At 36.5% G+C, this 22,301-nt stretch overlaps 2 protein-coding genes across 50 annotated transcripts in view; one reads left to right on the top strand and one right to left on the bottom strand.

Moving 5' to 3' along the window:
* The first annotated feature begins 7,820 nt into the window (after nt 1-7,820).
* On the top strand, nt 7,821-18,398 carry nrbf2b (nuclear receptor binding factor 2b). 3 transcript variants are annotated; one of them, NM_001002613.1, is given in 5 exon segments: nt 7,855-7,991; nt 12,783-12,867; nt 16,499-16,539; nt 16,620-17,548; nt 17,585-18,398. In NM_001002613.1, coding segments are annotated over 4 exon segments (744 nt in total). In that variant the 5' UTR covers nt 7,855-7,961; the 3' UTR covers nt 17,208-17,548; nt 17,585-18,398.
* A 2,360-nt stretch (nt 18,399-20,758) lies between these two features.
* jmjd1cb (jumonji domain containing 1Cb) overlaps nt 20,759-22,301 on the bottom strand; it is a 229,500-nt gene continuing 227,957 nt past the window's right edge. For all 47 annotated transcript variants that reach the window (XM_009306514.4, XM_073918201.1, XM_073918202.1 and 44 more), the window contains 2 exons: nt 21,645-21,776; nt 20,759-21,534 (listed from right to left, as the gene is read on the bottom strand). In XM_009306514.4, the coding sequence (XP_009304789.2) occupies nt 21,445-21,534; nt 21,645-21,776 (222 nt within the window). In that variant the 3' untranslated portion in view covers nt 20,759-21,444. The remainder of the gene's footprint in view (nt 21,535-21,644; nt 21,777-22,301) is intronic.

The raw sequence follows: 22,301 nt of genomic DNA on the forward strand, positions 1-22,301 counted from the left end.
TTTTCTCGTGAGATCAGGCTGAAAATATTTGGGTTATAAATATCCCAACATTTAACCCAACAATAGGTTATCATAGCACCTTCCCCACTATGAGTTATCTTATCCCAATGCATTGGGTTATTTTGATCAAATGTTTTATTTTTTTTCCATTCTGGTATTACTATAACTAGTACTACATTTAATTGAATAATTATGGCTGTGCAAATAAATAAATGTCTCCGCTAGGTCCTAAAGGTTAGAATGACAGCCGGATATCCCAAATATGTGTATCATTTCCTCCAAAAAAAAAAACGATGAGAGATGAACACGGGAGGTAGAGAAAGTGTTTTATCCATTTAATATAGATCGGCTATGAAGCCTGTAATTGTATCATCAATAATTAAGAGTGCTGATGAAATGGATATAAATAACACCACACGGAGAGGTCATTTAATAAAAAAAACAACAACAATATTATTGCGTTAGAGCTTAAAAAACTTTACATTGCAAAAACAACATTACACACGCATATTAATACAGCTGTTCTGTTAAATCAGTAGACTGTTGAATTTCAAAATTTTAACCCAACTGGTTGAGTTATTAAGAAACAACCTAATAAAGGTTAAAAATAACCCAACAAAGCACCAAATATTTAACCCAACTTGTTGAGTTATTAAGAAACAACCTAAAAAAGATTAAAAATTACCCAAAAGAGCACCAAATATTTAACCCAACTGGTTGAGTTATTAAGAAACAACCTAAAAAAGATTAAAAATGACCCAAAAGAGCACCAAATATTTAACCCAACTGGTTGAGTTATTAAGAAACAACCTAAAAAAGATTAAAAATGACCCAAAAGAGCACCAAATATTTAACCCAACTGGTTGAGTTATTAAGAAACAACCTAAAAAAGATTAAAAAATGACCCAAAAGAGCACCAAATATTTAACCCAACTGGTTGAGTTATTAAGAAACAACCTAAAAAATGTTAAAAATACCCCAACAAAGCACAAAATATGTTTGACTCAACCATTGGGTTAAATAAATAACGTTTTTTAGAGTGAAAGTATTTTATCACAATACATAAACACAAGTAACAGAACTAAGAAACTTAAATTGATAAAAATATTATTCCAGTTATAAAAAGTGTACTACACTACCTGATAAAAGTCTTGTCGATCCCAACAGCAACAAATAATAACTTAACTTCTATTGATCTTTTGGAAAAGTGACAGAAGGTGGATTTTTCTGATGAATCATCTGTTGAACTGCATCCCAATCATTACAAATACTGCAGAAGACCTATTGGAACCTGCATGGACTCAAGATTCTCACACAAATCAGTCAAGTTTGGTGAAGGAAAAATCATGGTTTGGGGTTACATTCATGGTTTGGGGCCGGTGAGAGATCTGCAGAGTGGATGGCAACATCAACAGCCTGAGGTTTCAAGACATTTGTGCTGCCTATTACATTACAAACCACAGAAGAGGGCAAATTCTTCAGCAGGATAGCGCTCCTCATACTTCAGCCTCCACATCAAAGATCCTGAAAGTAAATAAGCTCAAGGTGCTCCGGGTTTGGCCAGCCCAGTCACCAGACATAAACATTATTGAGCATGTCTGGGCTAAGATGGAGGACGAATTGAAGATGAATCCAAATTCTCTTGATGAACTCTGGGAGTCCTGCAAGAACGCTTTCTTTGCCATTCCAGATGACTTTATTAATAAATGATTTGAGTCATTGCAGAGATGTATGGATGCAGTCCTCCAAGCTCATAGGAGTTTGACACAATATTCATTATTTTTCCTTTTTCCTATAAAGTACATGATTTCTGTTAAGTGACAAGACTTTTGTCTCAGCAAGACCTTACTGTCCTAATTAAATAATAAAAAAAATCAAGGCATGATCATATTATATTTTGGTCAAATAAGCGTAATCTAGATGCATTTACCTTTTATATAAAGGTAAGCCACTTCTGATACCAACTGATCAACTAGAAGTCAAGTTATTACTTGTTGTTCCTAAAACATGGATACGCGACAAGACTTTTATAAGGTATAGTGTATAATTATGATTAGACAAGATTCAACTGAATAAATTAGCCAACACAAATGATAATAAAAAGGATAAAAAAATGGTCTTTTGAGGTGCAGCTTGCTTCTTGTTCAAACTACTTATTACAATGAGCTGAAACAACACAATTATGGAGATTTTTTGGGACAACCTAATTGTTTTAGGTTCAATCCACTTAAATTTGTTACATGAACTTCATGGATTTGTGTTGGGTGAACATAAATGAATTGTGTGGAAGCATACATTTTTTACTATGTAGTTCATCCAAAAATGAAAATTTACTCATTATACTATCCATCAAGTGGTGTTCTTTCTTTTCTTTAACACAAAGATAATTAAGAATTCTTAAACATTTAAATACAACAGAGCAGTGGTGTAGTCCTAAAAAAAAGAAAGGTGGTGTACTATTACACCCGACACAATTTTTAAATTAAAGTAGGCAAAGAAACGACGAAAGTCAATGTTTTCTGGATTTATTGGAGATTTTACACACACACACACACATATATATATATATATATATATATATATATATATATATATATATATATATATATATATATATATATATATATATATATATATATATATATATATATAAATTTTCCCACTCAAAAGGGTCTCTGCATAGATGGAAAACAGCTTTTTAGCTTACTTTCTTTACTGGCTTATTACTTTACAATTTATAGGTTCCTTTAAACATCAATCAGCTATTATTTTTAATTGTCACATTCGTGCATGCTTGTTTTAAACCAAACTATTAGGAGTCTGTCTTCTCGCTATTATATACTAGTAGTTACCCTTTTAAATTGCACATTGTTATCCGATTTATGAGTAGGCTTTGCCTCATCATTTTTAGTGTTATATATACTGTGTATAGTGTCGTTCACTGTAGCGGCACAATTAAGACAAATAAGGAATACAGTTTTACAGGGGCGATTTTAGGATTTTCATTTTGGATCAGGATCAGATCCTTTTGGGGTAAACAAAGAAAAATGTGTCATATATATTTTTAAGTAAGAATTGTAAGAAATGGGCACATCTTAACAAATTAAGTTGTGAGTCAAAAAAACCTGTTTGGTATACAGTTAAAGGGGACGTGAATACACGTAAATTAGAGAAGTTTAATCAGAAAAACAAGTGAGTATACTGAGGGTATACTTAATTATTGATCCTCAGAAGTGGTAATACCCAAACAGCTCATGAAAAAAAGTAAGTAAACTGAGTATACGTGCGTATAGCAAGGACTACACCACTGCTACAGAGTAAAAATAAACACTACACATGTCAATGGTTATAGGTTTCCATCTTTCTTCAAAATACCTTCTTTTGCATTTGACAGAATAAAGAAAACCAAACATATCTGGAACAAGTAAAGAGTGATCAAATGATGACAGAACTTTTCAGGTTTGGGTGAACTGTCCCTTTAAGGACCTTTTCCTGCTAAAATCAAAAGAATGTGTCAGTGTCAGTTACGTGCCCAGTCTTTTCAGTATCCATTATACAGTCAGACATTGCATGATATCAGGTGTTTTAAAAGCACATCCAGCTTTAAGTCTAATAAGCTTGATTTTTTCCGAGCAGCATACACTGTAAAAGCATATACTGTACACACTATCAAACAATCGCAGCAGAAGGCTGATCAAAGGCTTACTGTATATGAAATATGTATTACCTGGCCTTATATAACCCTGAGTACAGTGAGTGTATGGCAGGCCGGTGTGATTCACGAGGCTCTATCTGATCCGGTTCTGCTCTTTATTAGTTGTAATTGAAGAGCATTAGGATAAAGCAAGTGGCACTTGACAACAAAAACAAAGCACTTGAGCCAGTGATGTCATCAGATAATAAGTGCACTCTCTGAATGGACAAAACATTACGATGAGCAAGAAATCTCAAACCACTGGATAGAAAACCCTAATGTACATTGTCAAAAATGCACACAGTGTTTGGACAGCATGAAGAACTTAAGTTGACTTGCTAGTTTTTACACATTTAATTGAATTTAACATAAAACCGTTAAGTTATATACACAAGGTGGGCCATTTGTATGGATACTCCTTAATAAAATAGGAATGGTTGGGGATTTTAACGTCCTGTTTGTGGCACAAACTTTTCAAGATGGGTGATGACCATGGTGGCCATTTTGAAGTCAGCCATCTTGGATCCTACTTTTGTTCTTTAATAAGAAGGGGGTCATTTGACACATCAAACTTATTGGGAATTTCATAAGAAAAGCAATGGTGTGCTTGGTTTTTACGTAACTTTATTCTTTCGTGAGTTATTTACAAGTTTCTGACCACTTATGCAATGTTTTCAATGTGTTGTCCATTGTGTTGGATTGTCAATGCAACCATCTTCTCGCACTCTTCACACACTGATAGCAACACCGCAGGAGAAATGCCAGCACAGGCTTCCAGTGTCCGTAGTTTCAGGTGCTGCACATCTTCTATATATAATAATGTGTCACAAACAGGACATTAATATATCACCAACCATTCCCATTTTATTAAGGTGTATCCATATAAATGGCCCACCCTGTATTTATATATTCTGACACATCCTTTAAATATTTGACTGGGACACACTTTATATTATCATCCTAACAACTACATTCTAGTATTTAATTGTTTGATACGACTCATTATTTACTGTACATATATGTCAGGAATAATGGCCTTGTGGCCTCATGAGCACCTCAAATGTGCATTATATTCCAATAATTCAATAGGCCGAGACAATTACTCCGCTTATCCTATGATTACCACATTTAAGGCACCGTTCAGATTTTGTATTCCAAGACATTTGTCAGGCTCTCTCTAAAGGAAGCTCTTACCACAGTCAACCTTTGCATTTATCAGTGTCAAGTATGTTATTTTTATTTTACGAATATTTTAATTACCAATGGTAGTAAAAAATAAAAAAACCTGTCGCAAATGTCAACAGTGCTTGAGAAAGTTATTTGAAAATTTTAGATAATTGTTTGCACCCTGAGGCAGGTTTTATTAGCATCTAGCATTAACAGAAAAACAAAATGGCTACTGCATGAAGTCCATATATGCTTTGGGAAAGAAAGGAATGTTGCATTCCTTGTAAAGTGTCCTTGAGCTCTGGAAAGGCGCTATATAAATAAAAATTATTATTATTATTATTAGGGGCCAAGCACCGTAGGTGCGTAGGCACCTATTGCTTTCGTTAGTGTTCTTCTTCTTCTTCCGTTTCTTCCGCCGGATTTGAATGGCAGCCCATATAGGCGTATGCGGGAAAGTTGTATAATTTGGCACAATGATAGAGGCCAGTCTCAACATTAATCAGACCAAATATGAAGTCACAAAATCAAACTCTCTAGCGCCACCACTTGTCCAAACTTTCACGTATGTTTATCATGATAACTTTTGAACCGAATGAGCTACAATCAAAATTCTTTTTTCCTCTGATTCCTTGGCTCAGTCCGATTCAAATCCTATTAAATTAAATTTTTCGAAAAACCTATTTGATCGAACTCGTCCTAGGCCATTTCTCCGATTTTCACCAAAATTGAATCACATGATCTACAGACCATGCCAACCAAAAGTTATGGAATTCAAGTTGATTTGACCAACCGTTTTTGTTTAACTTGCGATCAAATTTAATGAAGAACTTGCGAAAATGGACTTGAGAAGATATCTCCGTAACGCATTCACCGATTCACACCAAACTTGGTGTGTGTTATGACAACTAGGGTTTGAGGTTATATGCAGAGTTTTGGCGCACTGCCCCCTAGTGGTCCGGATATACAAAAAACTTGCTTTTTTGGCTTAAAACGTCTTAACCTTTCGTCCGAAACTCATAAAACTGGTCTCATTACATCCGGCAGAGCATTTCGAGTCGAATGATGTCTGATTTTCACAGGTCAGCCATTTTGGGCGTCGCCCATTTCGATTTTTGGCCAAAAATGCTATATTTTACCAACATATTCACATATCATTACAAAACATGGAATACATCTGGCACAATGATAGAGGACAGTATTAACATTAATCAGACCAAATATGAAGTCTCAAAATCAAACTCTCTAGCGCCACCACTTGTCCAAACGTTCATGTATGTTTATCATGATAACTTTTGAACCAAATGGCCTACAATCAAAATTCCTTTTTCCTCTGATTTCGTGGCTCAGTCCGATTCAAACGCACCCTATGACGTCATTTTCCGGCATGAATTTTCTTGCGCTATTTTAAATTATTCGAAAAACCTATTTGATCGAACTCGTCCTAGGCTGTTTCTCAGATTTTCACCAAAATTGAATCACATTATCTACAGACCATGCCAACTAAAAGTTATGGAATTCAAGTTGATTAGTCCAACCGTTTTTGTTTAACTTGCGATCAAATTTAATGAAGAACTTGCGAAAATGGACTTGAGGCTATATCTGCGTAACGCTTTCACCAATTCACACCAAACTTGGTGTGTGTTATGACAACTAGGGTCTGAGGTTATATGCGGAGTTTCAGCGCACTGCCCCCTAGTGGTCAGGAGATACAAAAAACTTGCTTTTTTGGCTTATGACGTCTCAACCTTTCGTCCCAAACTCATAAATCTGGTCTCATTACATCCGGCAGAGCATGTCGAGTCGAATGATGTCTGATTTTCACAGGTCAGCCATTTTGGGCATCGCCAATTTCGATTCTTGGTCAAAAATGCTATATTTCACCAACATATTCACATATCATTACAAAGCATGGTATGCATCTTCAAGCCCATGCCCTCAAATTACTCAAAAACTTCTGGAGCAGCGCCACCTTTTGGCCAAAAGTGCTTGGCCCCTTAATTGCTGCTTGCAGCTATATTTATCATTATTATTGTTAAATGAAGTAATGTCAAGACACCCACAGATTTTTATCGTCTGCGTCTTTAAAAAGGAACTTTTTAAACAATGAAATACTTGTTGCGAGTCTTTTAATACAGTAATTGACGGATTCAATGTATTTGATGGATAAATTTGCTACAAAATTACCACTGTCAGATGTGTCGAATCTGTCAGATAAATATTTTAATAATCACTAATTTAACTATTTTATATTTGTTAAATAATTGTTGGTCATCAATAAATGCAGTCTGTTTGCTTAAATAAATGTTTAAACATATTTGTTGCTATTTGGTGTCTGATGTTGAGGGCATGGAAAATAATATCAACGTTATGTTGTTTAAAACTAATCGAAAAGTTGCGAGGTTGGATCAAAGCACTGTGTTTCGGTAGCTTGTGACATATAAGGTGCAAAAATGTGGTTTTATTTGCCTCAGTAAAAGTAAAATATGAATATATTTTTGCACCTTTTTATCCCACTCCTCAATAATCAGTGAACAGAGCGGCGAATATAAAAAATAACACCATGAAGACTAATTGACATGTAGTAGCAAATTTACTTATCGTTAACTTTAAACATTAATTTGATGATAACGTTTATTATATAAACAAACAAAATGTAAATGTGTTTAGTACCTACTTTGGTATCTGCTCCAAGAAACACGACAATATTTCGTGACGTTTATAATACAGAATTTGTAAGGTAAAAGCTCCCTCTCGTGGTGAGAGTAAACATCACATAACTTTAGAACAGGCTTAGAAATTGAGAAATTATCTTCGTTTAATAAATTAAAATTAACTCGTAGCAATTTTTATGGAAGGTATTTTAATGTTTTTTTTTCTGTTACATGTAAAAAGACATTTAAAAAGTCTTCCTATGTCACGGGTGTCGTCGTACAGTGACGCGATGGTGACGTCTCGGAGGGGGAAGTTGTTGTTTGTTTTGCTCGTCTATTGTAGCAGTGGAGCAGCAACCGGTGAAACCAGAGTCCCTGGTCCCGGAATAAAGACAGAAATGTGCCGATGAGTCTCTCGTGTGGTTGAGTCTGTAGTCGACGACGGAATGGAGGTGGTCGACAGTCCTCTCAATCTCGTAAGTGTCTGTTTACAAGCCACATTAGCACGCTAGCCGCTGTTAGCTTAGCCGCATGACATCTGTGAAGAGTATAAAATAAAAGCTGCGAAGAGGTTCACCTGTCCTAAAAACACGTGCAGTCATTTATCATTTATTCTGAATTCATTCAACCGGGATGTAAAGGCTTCGTATAAACCGTGAGCTGTATTTCGTGTGGTCTGTTTTTAGTTAGCCTTTATATGTGTGTTTGTTTACCTCTGACAGCTGATCATTTTTAAACAAACACGCAGTAGGTGGCTTCACTGATATTGGTTTCTGTGTAGTTTTATTATTTTATCATAGTCTAAAATTAACATTTATAAAGGTCGTGTGCTTTTAATGAGATTTACCTAAAGTGATTCTGAGATCACCAGTAAACATGATGTTTAAAGGGGACCTACTATGGAAAAAAATCACTTTAATAAGGAGTTTAAACTTCTATTTTCAATAATAAAACTTGACAAAAATGGTCTTCAGAAATACTGACATTTTCTCTTTGTACATCTTATAGAGGGGAGAAGTCCCGCCCATTAGTGACGATCTGTCCCTCATTTGCATAAATAGCCCTTAGTGATAAGCAGCTGACCATGTTAGAGATTTTACTGTACCTGCTGCAGATAATGGCACAGACTGAGGCATTATAAACGTGGAGTGAACACAGTTGTGTCCATAGACTACCTTCTTCTGAGACGCTTCTTTTCACATCTTCATTTTTCCACAAAGATAACCTTAGACCTGTTTTTGATCTGCCACTATGCTGACACATAGGTGTTTGCAGCTCCGCCCTCTTTTGAAAAAAGGGCTGAGTTACAATCTTGTTTCAATTTAAAGTGACACTCACCAAAACGGCCCAATTTGGATCAAAACCTAAAATGGACAGTTTCAGAGTTATAAAAACGTGTTTGTGAGGTATTTTGAGCTGAAACTTCACATACACACTCTAGGGACATCAGAGATGTTTTTTACATCTTGTATAAATGACATACTAGATCCCCTTTAATCGTTTTTCATTGGATCTTTTCTTGTGAAGGCTCTAATATAGTTGCAAGAACATAAATAACAAAATTATACAATACAAAGTACAATATAATTATTTTAATACAGTGCTCACCAGTAATGTTCACACCCTTGGAAAATATGAGCAAAGAACTCTTGAGAAAAAAGTCTTTATTGTTTAACCTTTTGATATTTTGCTCTATATATTAACAAAAAACAACTGCAAATAGAGCACATGTATATAAATATTAGTGCTGGGCAAAGGTTAATAAAATATGTATCTTATTTGTATGTATTTTATATCTAAATATAAATAAACAGTTCTCAAATATATGCAGCATGTGTGTGTGTGTGTGTATATATATATATATATATATATATATATATATATATATATATATATATATATATATATATATATACATACATACATACATACATACATACATACATACATATATACATATATATACATACATACGTACATACATACATACATACATACATATATATATATATATATATATATATATATATATATATATATATATATATATATATATATATTGAGTATGCACAGTACACACATTTAAATGATATAAAAAACAAGCTTTTATTTTGCTGGTGCGTGCGTGTATGAGCAATTCCATGCAAATGTCAACCTTGCCATAAAAAAACTAAGCTTCAACCAAAAAAGCAAAACTGTTTCTACATTTTTGGTGTAAGCAAGTATTTTACAGTACTTAAAAACTACTCAAAAATGTCTCCTTCAATGTTTTCAAACTATTATATTTTATTAAGCAAAGTCACTCAAGTTCCAATTTTACATTGGTCACATCCATAACGGAGAGATGTCGCATCCATAACAAAACTTTTACCTCATAAATGCATAAACTAAAATAAAATCAATCATGTTTGTTCTTTAAAGAGCCGACTCTTATCCTTTTTATTAGCATTGTTTCTTTTGAGTTGTGCAGTTTAATTGACAGAATTTCTACAAAGTGTGTTGCATACTGTAAACTAGCAGACTTTCTTCGTCACAACCAAAACGCATGTTTACTTTCCTCATTCAAAATATAAGACATGTTTACAGATGTATATATTTCTGCTCCCATAACTCTGTGGTTAGTTGTTTAGAAAAAGGTAAACATATTTTTCAATATAATGTTAACAAATACTTTCTCTGTGAATTTAAGTTTGGAGTTTTTACTGCAAATGTCACATCCATAACGCTGGAATTGCTCATATATATATGGGTTCAAATCATCGCATCAAAATATATACACAAACTGACAAAAGTCTTGTCATTGATCCCAGTTGTAAGAGCAACAAAAAAACTTTGACTTTTAGTTGATCATTTGGAAAAGTGAACTGTTGAACTGCATCCCAATCATCACAAATTCTGCAGAAATATTGGAACCTGCATGGAGCCAAGATTCTCACTGAAATCAGTCAAGTTTGGTGAAGGAAAAATCATGGTTTGGGGTTGCATTCAGTATGGGGGCGTGCAAGAACGTAAATAAGCTCAAGGTGCTCCAGGATTGGCCGGCCCAGTCACCAAACATGAACATTATTGAGCATGTCCGGGGTAACATGGAGGAGTCATTGAAGATGAATCCAAAGAATCTTGATGAACTCTGGGACTCCTGCAAGAACGCTTTCTTTGCCATTTCAGATGACTTTATTAATAAGTGATTTGAGTCATTGCAGAGATGTATGGATGCAGTCATCCAAGCTCATGGGAGTCATACACAATATTAAATCTTTTTCCACTGCACCATTTCTTTATATTCTATACTGTACATTATTTCTGTTAAGTGACAAAACTTTTGTCTAAGCGAAGTCAGACCTCACTGTCCTAATTAAAAAATTAAAAATCAAGGCATGATCATATTTTATTTTGGTAAAATAAGTGTCATCTAGAGGCCTTTGCCTTTCAAATAAACCACTTCTGATACCAAATGATCAATTATAAGTCAAGTTAATTTTTGTTGTTTGGAACTTGGATAGGAGACAAGACTTTAGTCAGGTAGTACACACTGCTTTAAAGTGACAAAAGCTGATAAAGACCTTTTTTTATAATGATAAATGTATTGGACACTTGTGATCTTTTATTTGATTATTTTTAGTTTATATGTAACTACAGTTTAAGAAACACTCAACATATTAGAAATTCTTTACAAAGCGCAAATTCAGCGTTATTAAGAATACATTTATTTGTCAGTGGAAGCAAAAACATCTGACCACCTGTACAAAGAATTCACATATTTATTACTTTACTAACATACCTACTATAAAGTTTCAAATAGATTCTGAATGTCAGATGTTCCAATCTTCAGAATACATTCTTGTGCTCGGAGTTAAAGGGATAGTTCACCCAAAATATAAATAGTCATCATTTACTCTCCCTTTACTCCAAAACCTAATTGGCGACCGTTCTTCTGTTGAACACGCACACAAACAAAGATATTTTAAGAATTCTGGTTGATGGCACCCATTAACTTGGTAATTCATTTTCAATCTAGGCTCATTCTGAAAATGTAGTCCCTTGGGCGTTTCTGGGGACTGCGAATTACGTCCCGGGAGGTACATATTTTTTCAGTTTTTGTTTTCGCGAATCCACGAGAGGCTTTTTCGTATCCCAAATTTTTCTCGTGAGTGCCATTCGCGCCCGTGCTGTTCTCGCGTAAACCTACCAGAGGCCGCTGTCAAGTGACCATCTGTCTGACTGACTGAATGGCCAACTGGGCGACCGGCCAATCGACGGAGCCACCCTCCTTCTTCCCTCAACCCAACTAATTTTACTGATTGACCCGCCCTCCGCTTACTTCCCTAAACCCAACCGACGGTTTACAAAAGCTGTCCAGAAAAAGAAAAGCCCTCGTCTGATTTTTACCACGATTTCGGATTTTACCCCATTCTCACTCTGTTATTCACTTGTCACTTTTTTTTTTGGATTCTGTTTTTGTCTTACCTGATTTCTGCAACCGCTCTTCCCCCGGACTGAAACCCCGTCGTCATTGTAGTCAACTCCTCTCTGCGCCTTAAGTCCACCGAAATACACAACGAGCTAACTGGACAATGTGGTTGCAGCAGGAAAGCCCTCCACATGGAGGTAAGCAGTCAGCCGCTACGCGCGAAAAGGAACGGCATCATACCGCCCCGTAGCGTTTGCTTAAAAAAAAAGAAATGCAGCTATATGTATCTACGGCTATATAATTGGCGGTCTCCTGAAATGTCCATGGGACTACGTTTTCAGAATGAGCCTGTGTTGTTTATTTATTTTTTTACTATGGAAGTCGATGGACGCCAGTTACCAGCATTCTTCGCAATATCTTCTTTTGTATTCAGTAGAAGAAAGAAACTCATAAAGGTGTAAAAACACACAAGGAGAGTTGATGATCCGTAATTTCTTTCTTTTTTAGGTGAAGTATCCCTTTAATACAGTTGTCTAGGTGCAAAATTTTTTTAAAATTGCTTAGCTTGAAATGAGCTTAATGATGGAGGGTTTGAAGATGATATTTGATTAACCATTACTGTAAAGTAAGTAGATCTGAGTACAGTACAGTGTTGGAGGGATGACAGAAGTATTGACAGCTCGCTTTAAATAGACTTTCACTGTGACTGAAAGGATTAGATGAACTTCCATTAGAACTTGATGTAGGTTTAGAGTTAATCAGGGCTAATGTCATTTATCTGTGCTGTAATTAGTTTTTAGTGCTAACTGAACCCATCACGATGAAGTCATGTGAAGAGCTGTATCCTCTCTTTTAGGCCCATCAGCAGTGCAGGAAGGCAGACCGCTTGCTGGCCGCTGGGAAATTTGAAGATGCCATCTCCTGCCACAGAAAAGCTGCAGGTTGATTTCTGTTTTAATCCCTGTTCAGAAGATAATTCTCATCAAGACATCTGGAAATAAATGTTGACTGCCTTAGTGATGAAACTCATGCACTCATGAACAAAATGCTATTGTTTGGACTAGAATTAAATGACTATTTAGTTGAATGATCTCATATTTGTCATTTAGTTATTGAAATAATTCAATTTTTAAAACAAAATATGATAGTTTAAGTGGTTTTCGGTCTCTTCATTTTATATTTTACAATGTCATTTGAGAATATGTGGATATAATGGAAATATGGCAACACAGACTCTTATTTATGTTACTTGTTTGACCAGTATGATTGGTTTAGCTAGGCCATGTTCATTTGCATAAATGTAGAATGTAAGCGTTTGTAAGCATTAATATATAAGTACTTGCACATTACACTATAGTAAGTAAATATTTCACATGACACTCACCAGAAACTGCAAATATCCAAACAGCCAATTACTTTGCAGGTCGTTGGCGAATTTAGGAATGCAATCGTGGTCGATATGATATACATCAATTCAAAATGAGCACTAAAATGGAAATGAAAAGAGAAGTAAATGACTTTAAATTAGTGTTGTCACAATTCTGGAATTCGCTACCAATCTGTACTGAAATTTTAAAAATGTCCATTTCCCGTTAACATTTGTGCGCGTTCTTAAACAGCTCTGATTTGCCATTGTGTTCTGGTGCTTAACAGAAATGACCGAACTCACCACTGTTCACTGAGTGTAACTACAGATATAGAGACACTAGAGCGTTTTAAAGCTGGTCTGTTTATAAGCTGACATACGAGTGATCCGCTGATGAATCGACTGATCTTCAATGGCTCTAAAACGCTCTGGTGTCTGTATATCTGTAGTGACAGATATACAGCATTCACCCTTTACTATAGTAGAGCCAAGTCTTCATATTTAAAGAGCTTCCCTATTCTGTTACTGTATGGCAGGGGTGCCCAATCCTGTTCCTGGAGATCTACACTACCTGATAAAAGTCTTGTTGTCGTTACCAGTTTTAAAAGCAACAAATAATAACTTGACGTCTAGTTGAACATTTGGAAAAGTGGCAGAAGGTCGATTTTTCAGATGAATCATCTGTTGAACTGCATCCCAATCACAAATACTGCAGAAGACCTATTGGAACCTGCATGGATTCAAGATTTTTACAGAAATCAGTCAAGGAAAAATTATGGTTTGGGGTTACATTCAGTATGGGGGTGTGCGAGAGATCTGCAGAGTGGATGGCAACATCAACAGCCTGAGGCATCAAGACATTTGTGCTGCCCATTACATTACAAACCACAGGAGATGGCAAATTCTTCAGCAGGATAGCGCTCCTTCTCATACTTCAGCCTTCACATCAAACCTCCTGTAAGCAAAGAAGGTCAAGGTGCTCCAGGATTGGCCAGCCCAGTCACCAGAAATGAACATTATTGAGCATGTCTGGGGTAAGATGATGGAGGAGGCATTGAAAATGAATCCAAAGAATCTTGATGAACTCTGGGAGTCCTGCAAGAACACTTTCTTTGCCATTCCACATGACTTTTTAAATAAGTGATTTGAGTCATTGCAGAGATGTATGGATGCAGTCCTCCAAGCTCATGGGAGTCATACACAATATTAAATCTTTATCCACTGCAGCATGACTTTATATTCTATTGACCTTATTCTCCGCAGACGAGCGGGCACTGCCATTTGAATCTTTTTGGCACGAGACTTCCGCTCTCATTCACTTCCATTCATTTTTAGACATTAAAAACTGCTCGTTTCGCTGTTTGATGTTGCAAACTGATATTTCCTTGTTATATTATTCTACTTGGTCTGTGTAGTCATGCAAACATTTGTTTGTAGAGCAAGTAGTTTGACCGTTTTTTGCCGTTTATTATTCCTTGTCATTTCTCCCATAGGCGACTGAAACGGAAGTTCTAAGACAATCGCGAAAACAGGCGCACTTCCACATTTTAGAATAAGGTCAATACTGTACATTATTCCTGTTAAAAGAGAAAATCAGACCTTACTGTCCTAATTAAATCATTAAAAATCAAGGCATGATCATATTATATTTTGGTAAACTAAGCGAAATCTAGAGACCTTTGCCTTTCAGATAAACCACTTCTGATAACAAATGATCAACTAGAAGTCAAGTTATTATTTGTTGTTTCTAAAACTTAGACAAGCGACAAGACAATTGTCAGGTAGTGTACCTTCCCGTAGAATTTAGCTCCAACCCTGATCAAACCCAACTAAACCAATTAAGTTGGATCTGAAGGAGCACTTGGTAATTACAGACCAGTGTGTTTGATCAAGATTGCAGAAGGTAGAGCTCCAGGAATAGGATTGGCACCCCTGCCGTACAGTGTTTGGTAATGGTCAAAAAGTGTTATATTTGGTGTATAACTATAATGAATATTAGCAAAAGACTCATCTGTGATTAGGCATAGGCCGGTATAGGATTCTGACGGTATGATAACCTTGGATGTAAATATCACGGTTTCACAGTTTTGTGATTACTGCTCTAAAATATCGTCTTTTAAATGTCTGGGTAAAAACAAAACCTTTTTCCATTTGAACACAATAGATTTCATTTTCGGAAACATTTAAAATATTGTGGAACAGTAAACCTGTCAGGCTAAATACAGGGTTTCTGCAGGGTCTTAAAAAGTCTTAAAAGGTCTAAAATCTCAAAATTCAAATTTTAGGCCTTAAAAAGTCCTAAATTTACTGAAATGTTGTGTTGTAGGTCTTAAATCTTTTTAAACGGGTCTTAATTTTCCTTTGTTCAACTATTGCTATCTATTTATATAAAGTGTGATTTTAACTCTATTTACCTTAATGGATGAATTATTTTCCCTGCAAAAACATTTGTTTAAAATTGCTCCATGTATTTACTGCTGAGGACACCGACCTGGACAGATTGTTGTGCATACATTTAGTTTATTATACTTTTTAAAACTTTTATTTTTTTTTTTTTTTGTTTAAAGAAAGTTTATGTTGGAAAAACGTGTATAGATACAAGTAGAGCTTGCTTGTTTTTATACAATATTTAAAATATTTTGCTAAGAAATATTAAAAAATATAATTGAATTGCTATTATTAATATATTATTAGTCATATTTAATATATTAATGTATAATTCAATGTAATCGATTATAATATTGTTTTGTTTTTTGATAGGGCAAATCAAAATATTTTCCATCTGAGTCATTTCACAAAATCCTCAGCCTTTAGCCCTTCATGAGTCTGAACTTTAATTCATAATGGTCCTAATGTTTTAAAAAGTCTTAAATTTAACTTGGTGAAACCTGCAGAAACCCTAAAATTATTCAAATGAATTCTTGTCTTCTGCTGTCTTCATTTGTTTCAAAAACAATTTTTTCTTTACAATTTAAAACAGCATCTTTGGAGATCTTTTCTGCTGGAGATACTGTTGTCCTTAAAAACTAAAAACAAAACATAAATAAAACACCTTACACATACCTTAGGAACGGTACAGCAGAAAATTTTGGCGGTTTGAAAACCTTGACTTTTCCAAACCGCAGTATACCTTGAACACGGTTATCGTCCCATGCCTGCCTGAAATTGGAAAACATAATTGCTTAATCAACTTCATTTTTCCACAGATCTTCTCAAGGAGGCCATGAAACTCACCGAGTGTGAACAGGTATGCTAGTACTGATTTACAGCTGTTGGTTAAACATGGCGTTTTCCGTTTCTGAAGTCCTCAATGTTTTAAATTCCCAGGCTCGCCTGTCTCTGGAGCTTCAGAGGGACAGTCATGTGAAGCAGCAGCGGCTGATCGAGGAGCGATGGAAGCGAGCAAAGCGAGAAGACAAACCCAGAACTCTCCAGGCCTCAGAGCAACCGGCCCGCCGTCACCTTCATCCAGCCGGAGTCACAGACACCACCTCTCAACCCCCTGATCGAGAGTACGACACCTGGCTGTACCTCCTCAAAAACAAAGGCACCGTCCCAGAGCCCTGCGCAGGCAGCAAAGCTCAGAAAGACGACAAAACACGCCTGGAAGAGCAGCAAACCACCATCAATGACCTGCGCAAACTCGTAGACCGCCTCGTGTCGGAAAACCAGCGGTTAAAGCAGGAAAACGAGCGGTTGTGTACGGAAAACTCGCGCCTGAAGAAGGAACACTACGCCGATGCGGATTCAGAGCTATGGGTGCTTCCACAGCCCAACGAAGAGCGCAAGGCCAAGGACATTCCCATCCCGCAGCTCCCTCCGCTGGAGATGCCCACTCAGGAGATCCCTCTGGAAGATCTACCCGGACTGGAGCTTCCGGAGGACATCCTGCAGGAGCTGGACGGAGACAAGTAGAGAACGCTCATATTCTCGAAAAACACGCAACCAAAGGGAGACTTCCAGCGCCACCGCGTGCCAGAGGAAACACGCCTCGCTGGCGTAAAATGGCGGCTCACCAAGCCGTCAGCTTGTTTGCTTCGATTAGCGATTGGTTCAAATGAAGAACGAAGACTCTTTTGTCAGTACGTGTGCCTTTTCCCAACATTTCTAACGCGTTTTTTTGGTTGTTGTCGTCGTTGTTATGAAGTACGACTGAAAAGGGACGTCAAAGACGAACAGATGAGACTCTTTCGTTTTGCAAATTCACACTTAAATCAAACAATTTCCTACACGGACACTGTGAAATACATCCAGGATGTGTGTGTGTGTGTGTGTGTGTGTGTGTGTGTGTGTGTGTGTGTGTGTGTGAGGTTTTTGTGCAGTATCTGTTGATTAGCATCACTCATGTTGACGTTGTGTTCTAAGGGGTATCAATGCAATTAGTTATGCATCGGTTTCTGTACACTAACCAGCTTGCAGCACTTGTTTTGCCTTACTGCGAAGATCCCGTCGACTAGTACGAAGATCAGTCAGATCACCGCCCTGGAGGATTTGTAGCAACCTCGAACTATAACCTGACAACACAGCTGTACTTCAGGAACTGAACGTCAGCGTCAAACTATTGCATTCAGAGCTATAAGCAATAATCAAGTCGAGCGCTATAGAATCTCTCGTTCGTTTCTCATCTCCGCTCGCTGCAGTTTTCAGATGTCCGTGAGAAAGTGAACAGAGCTTCTTATTTTGTGTACTGTAATCATCAATCAAGGATCGCAGTGTTAATATTTTCAGGTAACCGATCGCACAATCGTACCGTGTGTAACAATAAAGCAGGTTCACTCCTCACACTGATCAAAAAGCGCACCAACATGTGCCAGACGCGCCTGGAAGAGACGACTTTGTGTCACCAAGAGGGAACCAAATCACATTTTGCTCTTTTTTATTGTTATTTGTTTTTTTAATTCAATGTTTAATTGCTGGTTTACCGCAGTAATCAGGGTGCGTCAGATTTTGTTGTTTTGCGATGTAAAAATCATTGATTTTGATGCATGAATGGCTGTTCTACAGTAAATATGTATACGATTATTACGATTTTGGAAATAAGGATTTCTGTATAATTCTTTTGTGAGTTACTTGTTCTGACGAGCATTAAAAATTTTAACAATGGAAGCATCAATCTCTTTTTTTAATTTAAATAATTAATGGTAAAACAAGGCCGTAGATTTAGCATGGACGGAGGGGACCCTCAGCTATTGAAATGTACCACCAATAATTTAATTCACTTTAAAGAAAAATTGCGCCGTCAATATTAACCTGGACATGCAGAAATGGTTGATTCACGTTCTGTCCTCGGGTCGCACCACCCCCCCCCCCAAAACCCCCCCCCCACCCCCCGACGCATGAGTAAAGATTATCCATAAACTAATTTTGAGAGGATCACGTGATTATGATTGAACACGGCTGGTTCTGCATTAGCATGTATGATCCACCAATCAGGCCATTCCTAACCCACTATAAAGAGCCAGGGTTTTTCACTACAGTCATTCGATTTGAAGAATCCCCTCCTCCACCCCTACCTCTTCACCTTTCCCTCCTTAGGGCGGCACGGTGGCCCAGTGGTTAGCACTGTTGCCTCACAGGAAGAACGTCACCGGTTCTAGTCCTTTAACAGGCCGGCGGTTGTTTCTGTGCATAGTTTGGATGTTCTTCCTGTGCTCGCGTGGGTTTTCTCTAGTTTCCTTCCACATTCCAAAAACATGCACTAGTTGATTGATCAATCTAAATTAAGCGCTACAGTCAATCTCTCATCCTGCAGCATATCTCTCCATAGCATTCATTTTAGTCATCGGCTCTTATCAAGGGGGGAGTTGTCGAGATCTACCCGAGCTCAAGGCTCCCCTCTTACCGTGCAAATGGGAGGGAGCCCAAGGCTCAAAGACCTTTTGAGCTCAGGGCTCTCTCTCGGGACAGCATGCCAAACTTGCTTATAATCAATCATCATTGTCAACATTGTGATAGGCTGTACCTTTCCCTGCTCTCACACAGATAGAATAAAAGCAGTTTTTAATTTTTTAATAACCATTTTAAGGTCAAAAATAAGCTATATATTTTTTTCGATAGTCTACAGAACAAACTGTCATTATACAATAACTTGCCTAATTACTCTAACCTGCCTAGTTAACCTAATTAACCTAGTTAAGCCTTTAAATGTGAATTTAAGCTGTATAGAAGTGTCTTAAAAATATCTAGTCTAATATTATTTACTGTCATCATGGCAAAGATAAAATAAATCAGTTATTAGAAATGAGTCATTAAAACTATTATGCTGAGAAATGTGTTAAAAAAAATCTCATAATGGGGAAAAAACAGGGGGTCTTATATTTCTGACTTCAACTATATATATATATATATAAGTGCAAACCTACATCCTTGGGTTAAACTAAAGCAAGTATACATTCGACTTTACATGGCATGTATAAAAGCTGGATACTTGGGACACAGTTGAAGAATGGTTCGTTTGAATACTGTTATAGTTTATGCATTTTGTTTTGGGAAATGTTATTCAAATGTGGGTTTGACGGTTTTGCAAATAATTATTTGGTACACTTTATTCCACAGATGTGGTCTGGATTGAGAACCCATTTAGTTAATTAGAAATGTAGCAAACTACGAATTAAATATTTTCCAAATAATTCTTCAGACCCATTTATAATACAAATATTTCTCATTGTAAATGGAATCTTCATACAGAATGTAGCATATTTGAAAACCCCTGTTATAAAACAGCAACTGCACTATAAGTGAATGTTTATTTAATCTCACTCAAGCTCGATTTGTCGAGAGCTCCCTCTGCTGTTCATTATGAGAACGACAACAAACCAAAACCATTTTTTTTGTATGAATACTAACCATACTGTAAATCAGTGGTTTTCAAAGTGGGGGTCGGGACACCCCGAGGAGGGGTTGCGGGACAATGAACGGGTGTCTCCTGGTGATTTCCAAAAATCGATTTATTTTTATTAAACCGTAAGAATGACTATATTTTATCCATAACCTCCTGAAGAGAAAAAAATGTTGTTTCTAGTTACTATATACTTCATAGTTACCATAGTAGCTTATAGTAACTAGTTTTATTAGATTGCGACCCCTGGGGTAATTGCATTATATTAAAGACACAGCAATAGCGTCAGATTGATTTTATAATAGCAGGTTAAACTTTCTGGCACATTTACAGCACTCGCATACATAAAAAAAAAACGAAGAATAGACTTGCATGCAAGTTTTCTGTATGTATAACCACCTCAGAGGATATTGGGTGTCGCGAGTCACTGGCATGAGGGTCGCGGGCTGAAAGGTTTGGGAACCCCTGCTGTAAATTAGTCATGTAAATGATGATGAATATACATATCTGAAGCGTTAACATGTCCAATTATTATTTATTTTTAAACCCTCATTGTTAGCCAAAGAAACCCCTGCAGATTTGAATGTCTGACCACCGGCTTATCAATAAGGCAAACGGCAGGCGGATATTTGATAAATCCATTTTAATGGAAAATGTAAAACCCTTTTGAACTTCAATGTACAAAGCATGTAACACTTGCACTTTAAAATTTGAAATTGAAGCAAGCCATGTTTAAAAAAATACATCAGTGAATGTATATATGTATATATTTACACAGCATAGTACGATTTTCCTTTTTCCATCGAACTTCAAAAGTTCACCATAGTAAATCTGAACATAAAAAGCAGAAAAAACGACAATTTTCTTAAATAAATTACAACTTTTTTCTTTCTTTTTTCTTTTTTTTTGCAAATGTCTCCATTTTACAGTGAATGCTTCTTAATAAAATGCTGACGTGTGTTATTAAGTCTTTCTTTACATAATAACAGAACTGTACAATGTTTACAATTGTTTGGCAGTTCTTGTTTTGTTTTGTTTTTCTCAAAAGATATGGCATGAGGACACGAGATGGTGGATCTCTCTCACAGTAACTCCAAGTCTCCAAAAGTAGTGAAATCCATTAGCAAACTGTACAAGTCACATTTACATTTGATCGAGAACAGAACGCCTGAAAATAAATACTGAAACTATACAGTATGAAAGAAGGAGAGGGAAAGCAAACGGACAGACGAACGCTAGCTGTCAGACGGGTGGTGTTGGTGTGGTCTACTTGGCACTGGAGGTTGGCGGTGTGTGCGTGCGTGTGGACGGCTGTCATGAGTTGCTCTCCTCTTCCTCCTCAGCACAGCTCCTCTTCAATGTGCCCACGGCGTCCTTCACGCAGTGGTAGAAGATGTTCTTGACCTGAGACAAACGGGAGGCTGTTAGAAACATGACTCGGACTCACATGTGAACTGATGAATGATCGTGAGACATGTGTTCCTCATGTAATATCCGTTGTGTGTTTAGCGTACCTGTAGCTTATCTTCGTAGTTCATCTCCTCTTTGGAGGATCTGAGTTCTTGTGTTAAGTGGAAGGAATGCCCCACGTGCTCTGGAGACACGAAGTCATTGATCACCTGAATGCAGCTGTGAAGATTCTGCACCTGAACACACAAACATGAGCTGATGTCATGAAGATGCATATACAGCACTGTTGGACATTGGCTAGTAAAAGAGGATGTTTAGTAGTAAAGGTTGACTGATACAAGTGCAGTTACCCAAAAAATCAACTATCTAGAGTTAAAGTCTGATTTATTAACCCTCCTGCATATTTTTCCCCAATCTCTGTTAAACGGAGAGATTTTTTCAACACATTTTTAAGCATAATAGTTTTAAAAGCTTAATTCTAATAACTGATTTCTTTTATTTTAGCTATGATGACAGTAAATAATATTTGACTAGACATTTTTCAAGCTAAAAGTGACATTTGGAGGCTTAACTAGATTAATTAAGCAAGTTATTGTCATTGTATAATGATGGTTTGTTCTGTAGGAAATCAATAAAAATATTGCTTAAGGGGGATAATAATATTGACTTTAAAATGGTTTTAAAAAAAAATAAAAACTGCTTTTATTCTAGCCGAAATAACACAAATAAGACTTTCTCCAGAAGAAAAAATATTATAGTAA

This window comes from Danio rerio, chromosome 12 (genome assembly GCF_049306965.1).
Source record: "Danio rerio strain Tuebingen ecotype United States chromosome 12, GRCz12tu, whole genome shotgun sequence".
Lineage (NCBI taxonomy): Eukaryota > Metazoa > Chordata > Actinopteri > Cypriniformes > Danionidae > Danio > Danio rerio.

Coding starts and splice junctions, on each gene's coding strand:
- nrbf2b (XM_073917557.1), top strand. CDS start 7,962: ATGGAGGTGGTCGACAGTCCTCTCAATCTC. Junction 12,868..16,498: donor CTGCCACAGAAAAGCTGCAG/GTTGATTTCTGT, acceptor ATTTTTCCACAG/ATCTTCTCAAGGAGGCCATG. Junction 16,540..16,619: donor AACTCACCGAGTGTGAACAG/GTATGCTAGTAC, acceptor TTAAATTCCCAG/GCTCGCCTGTCTCTGGAGCT.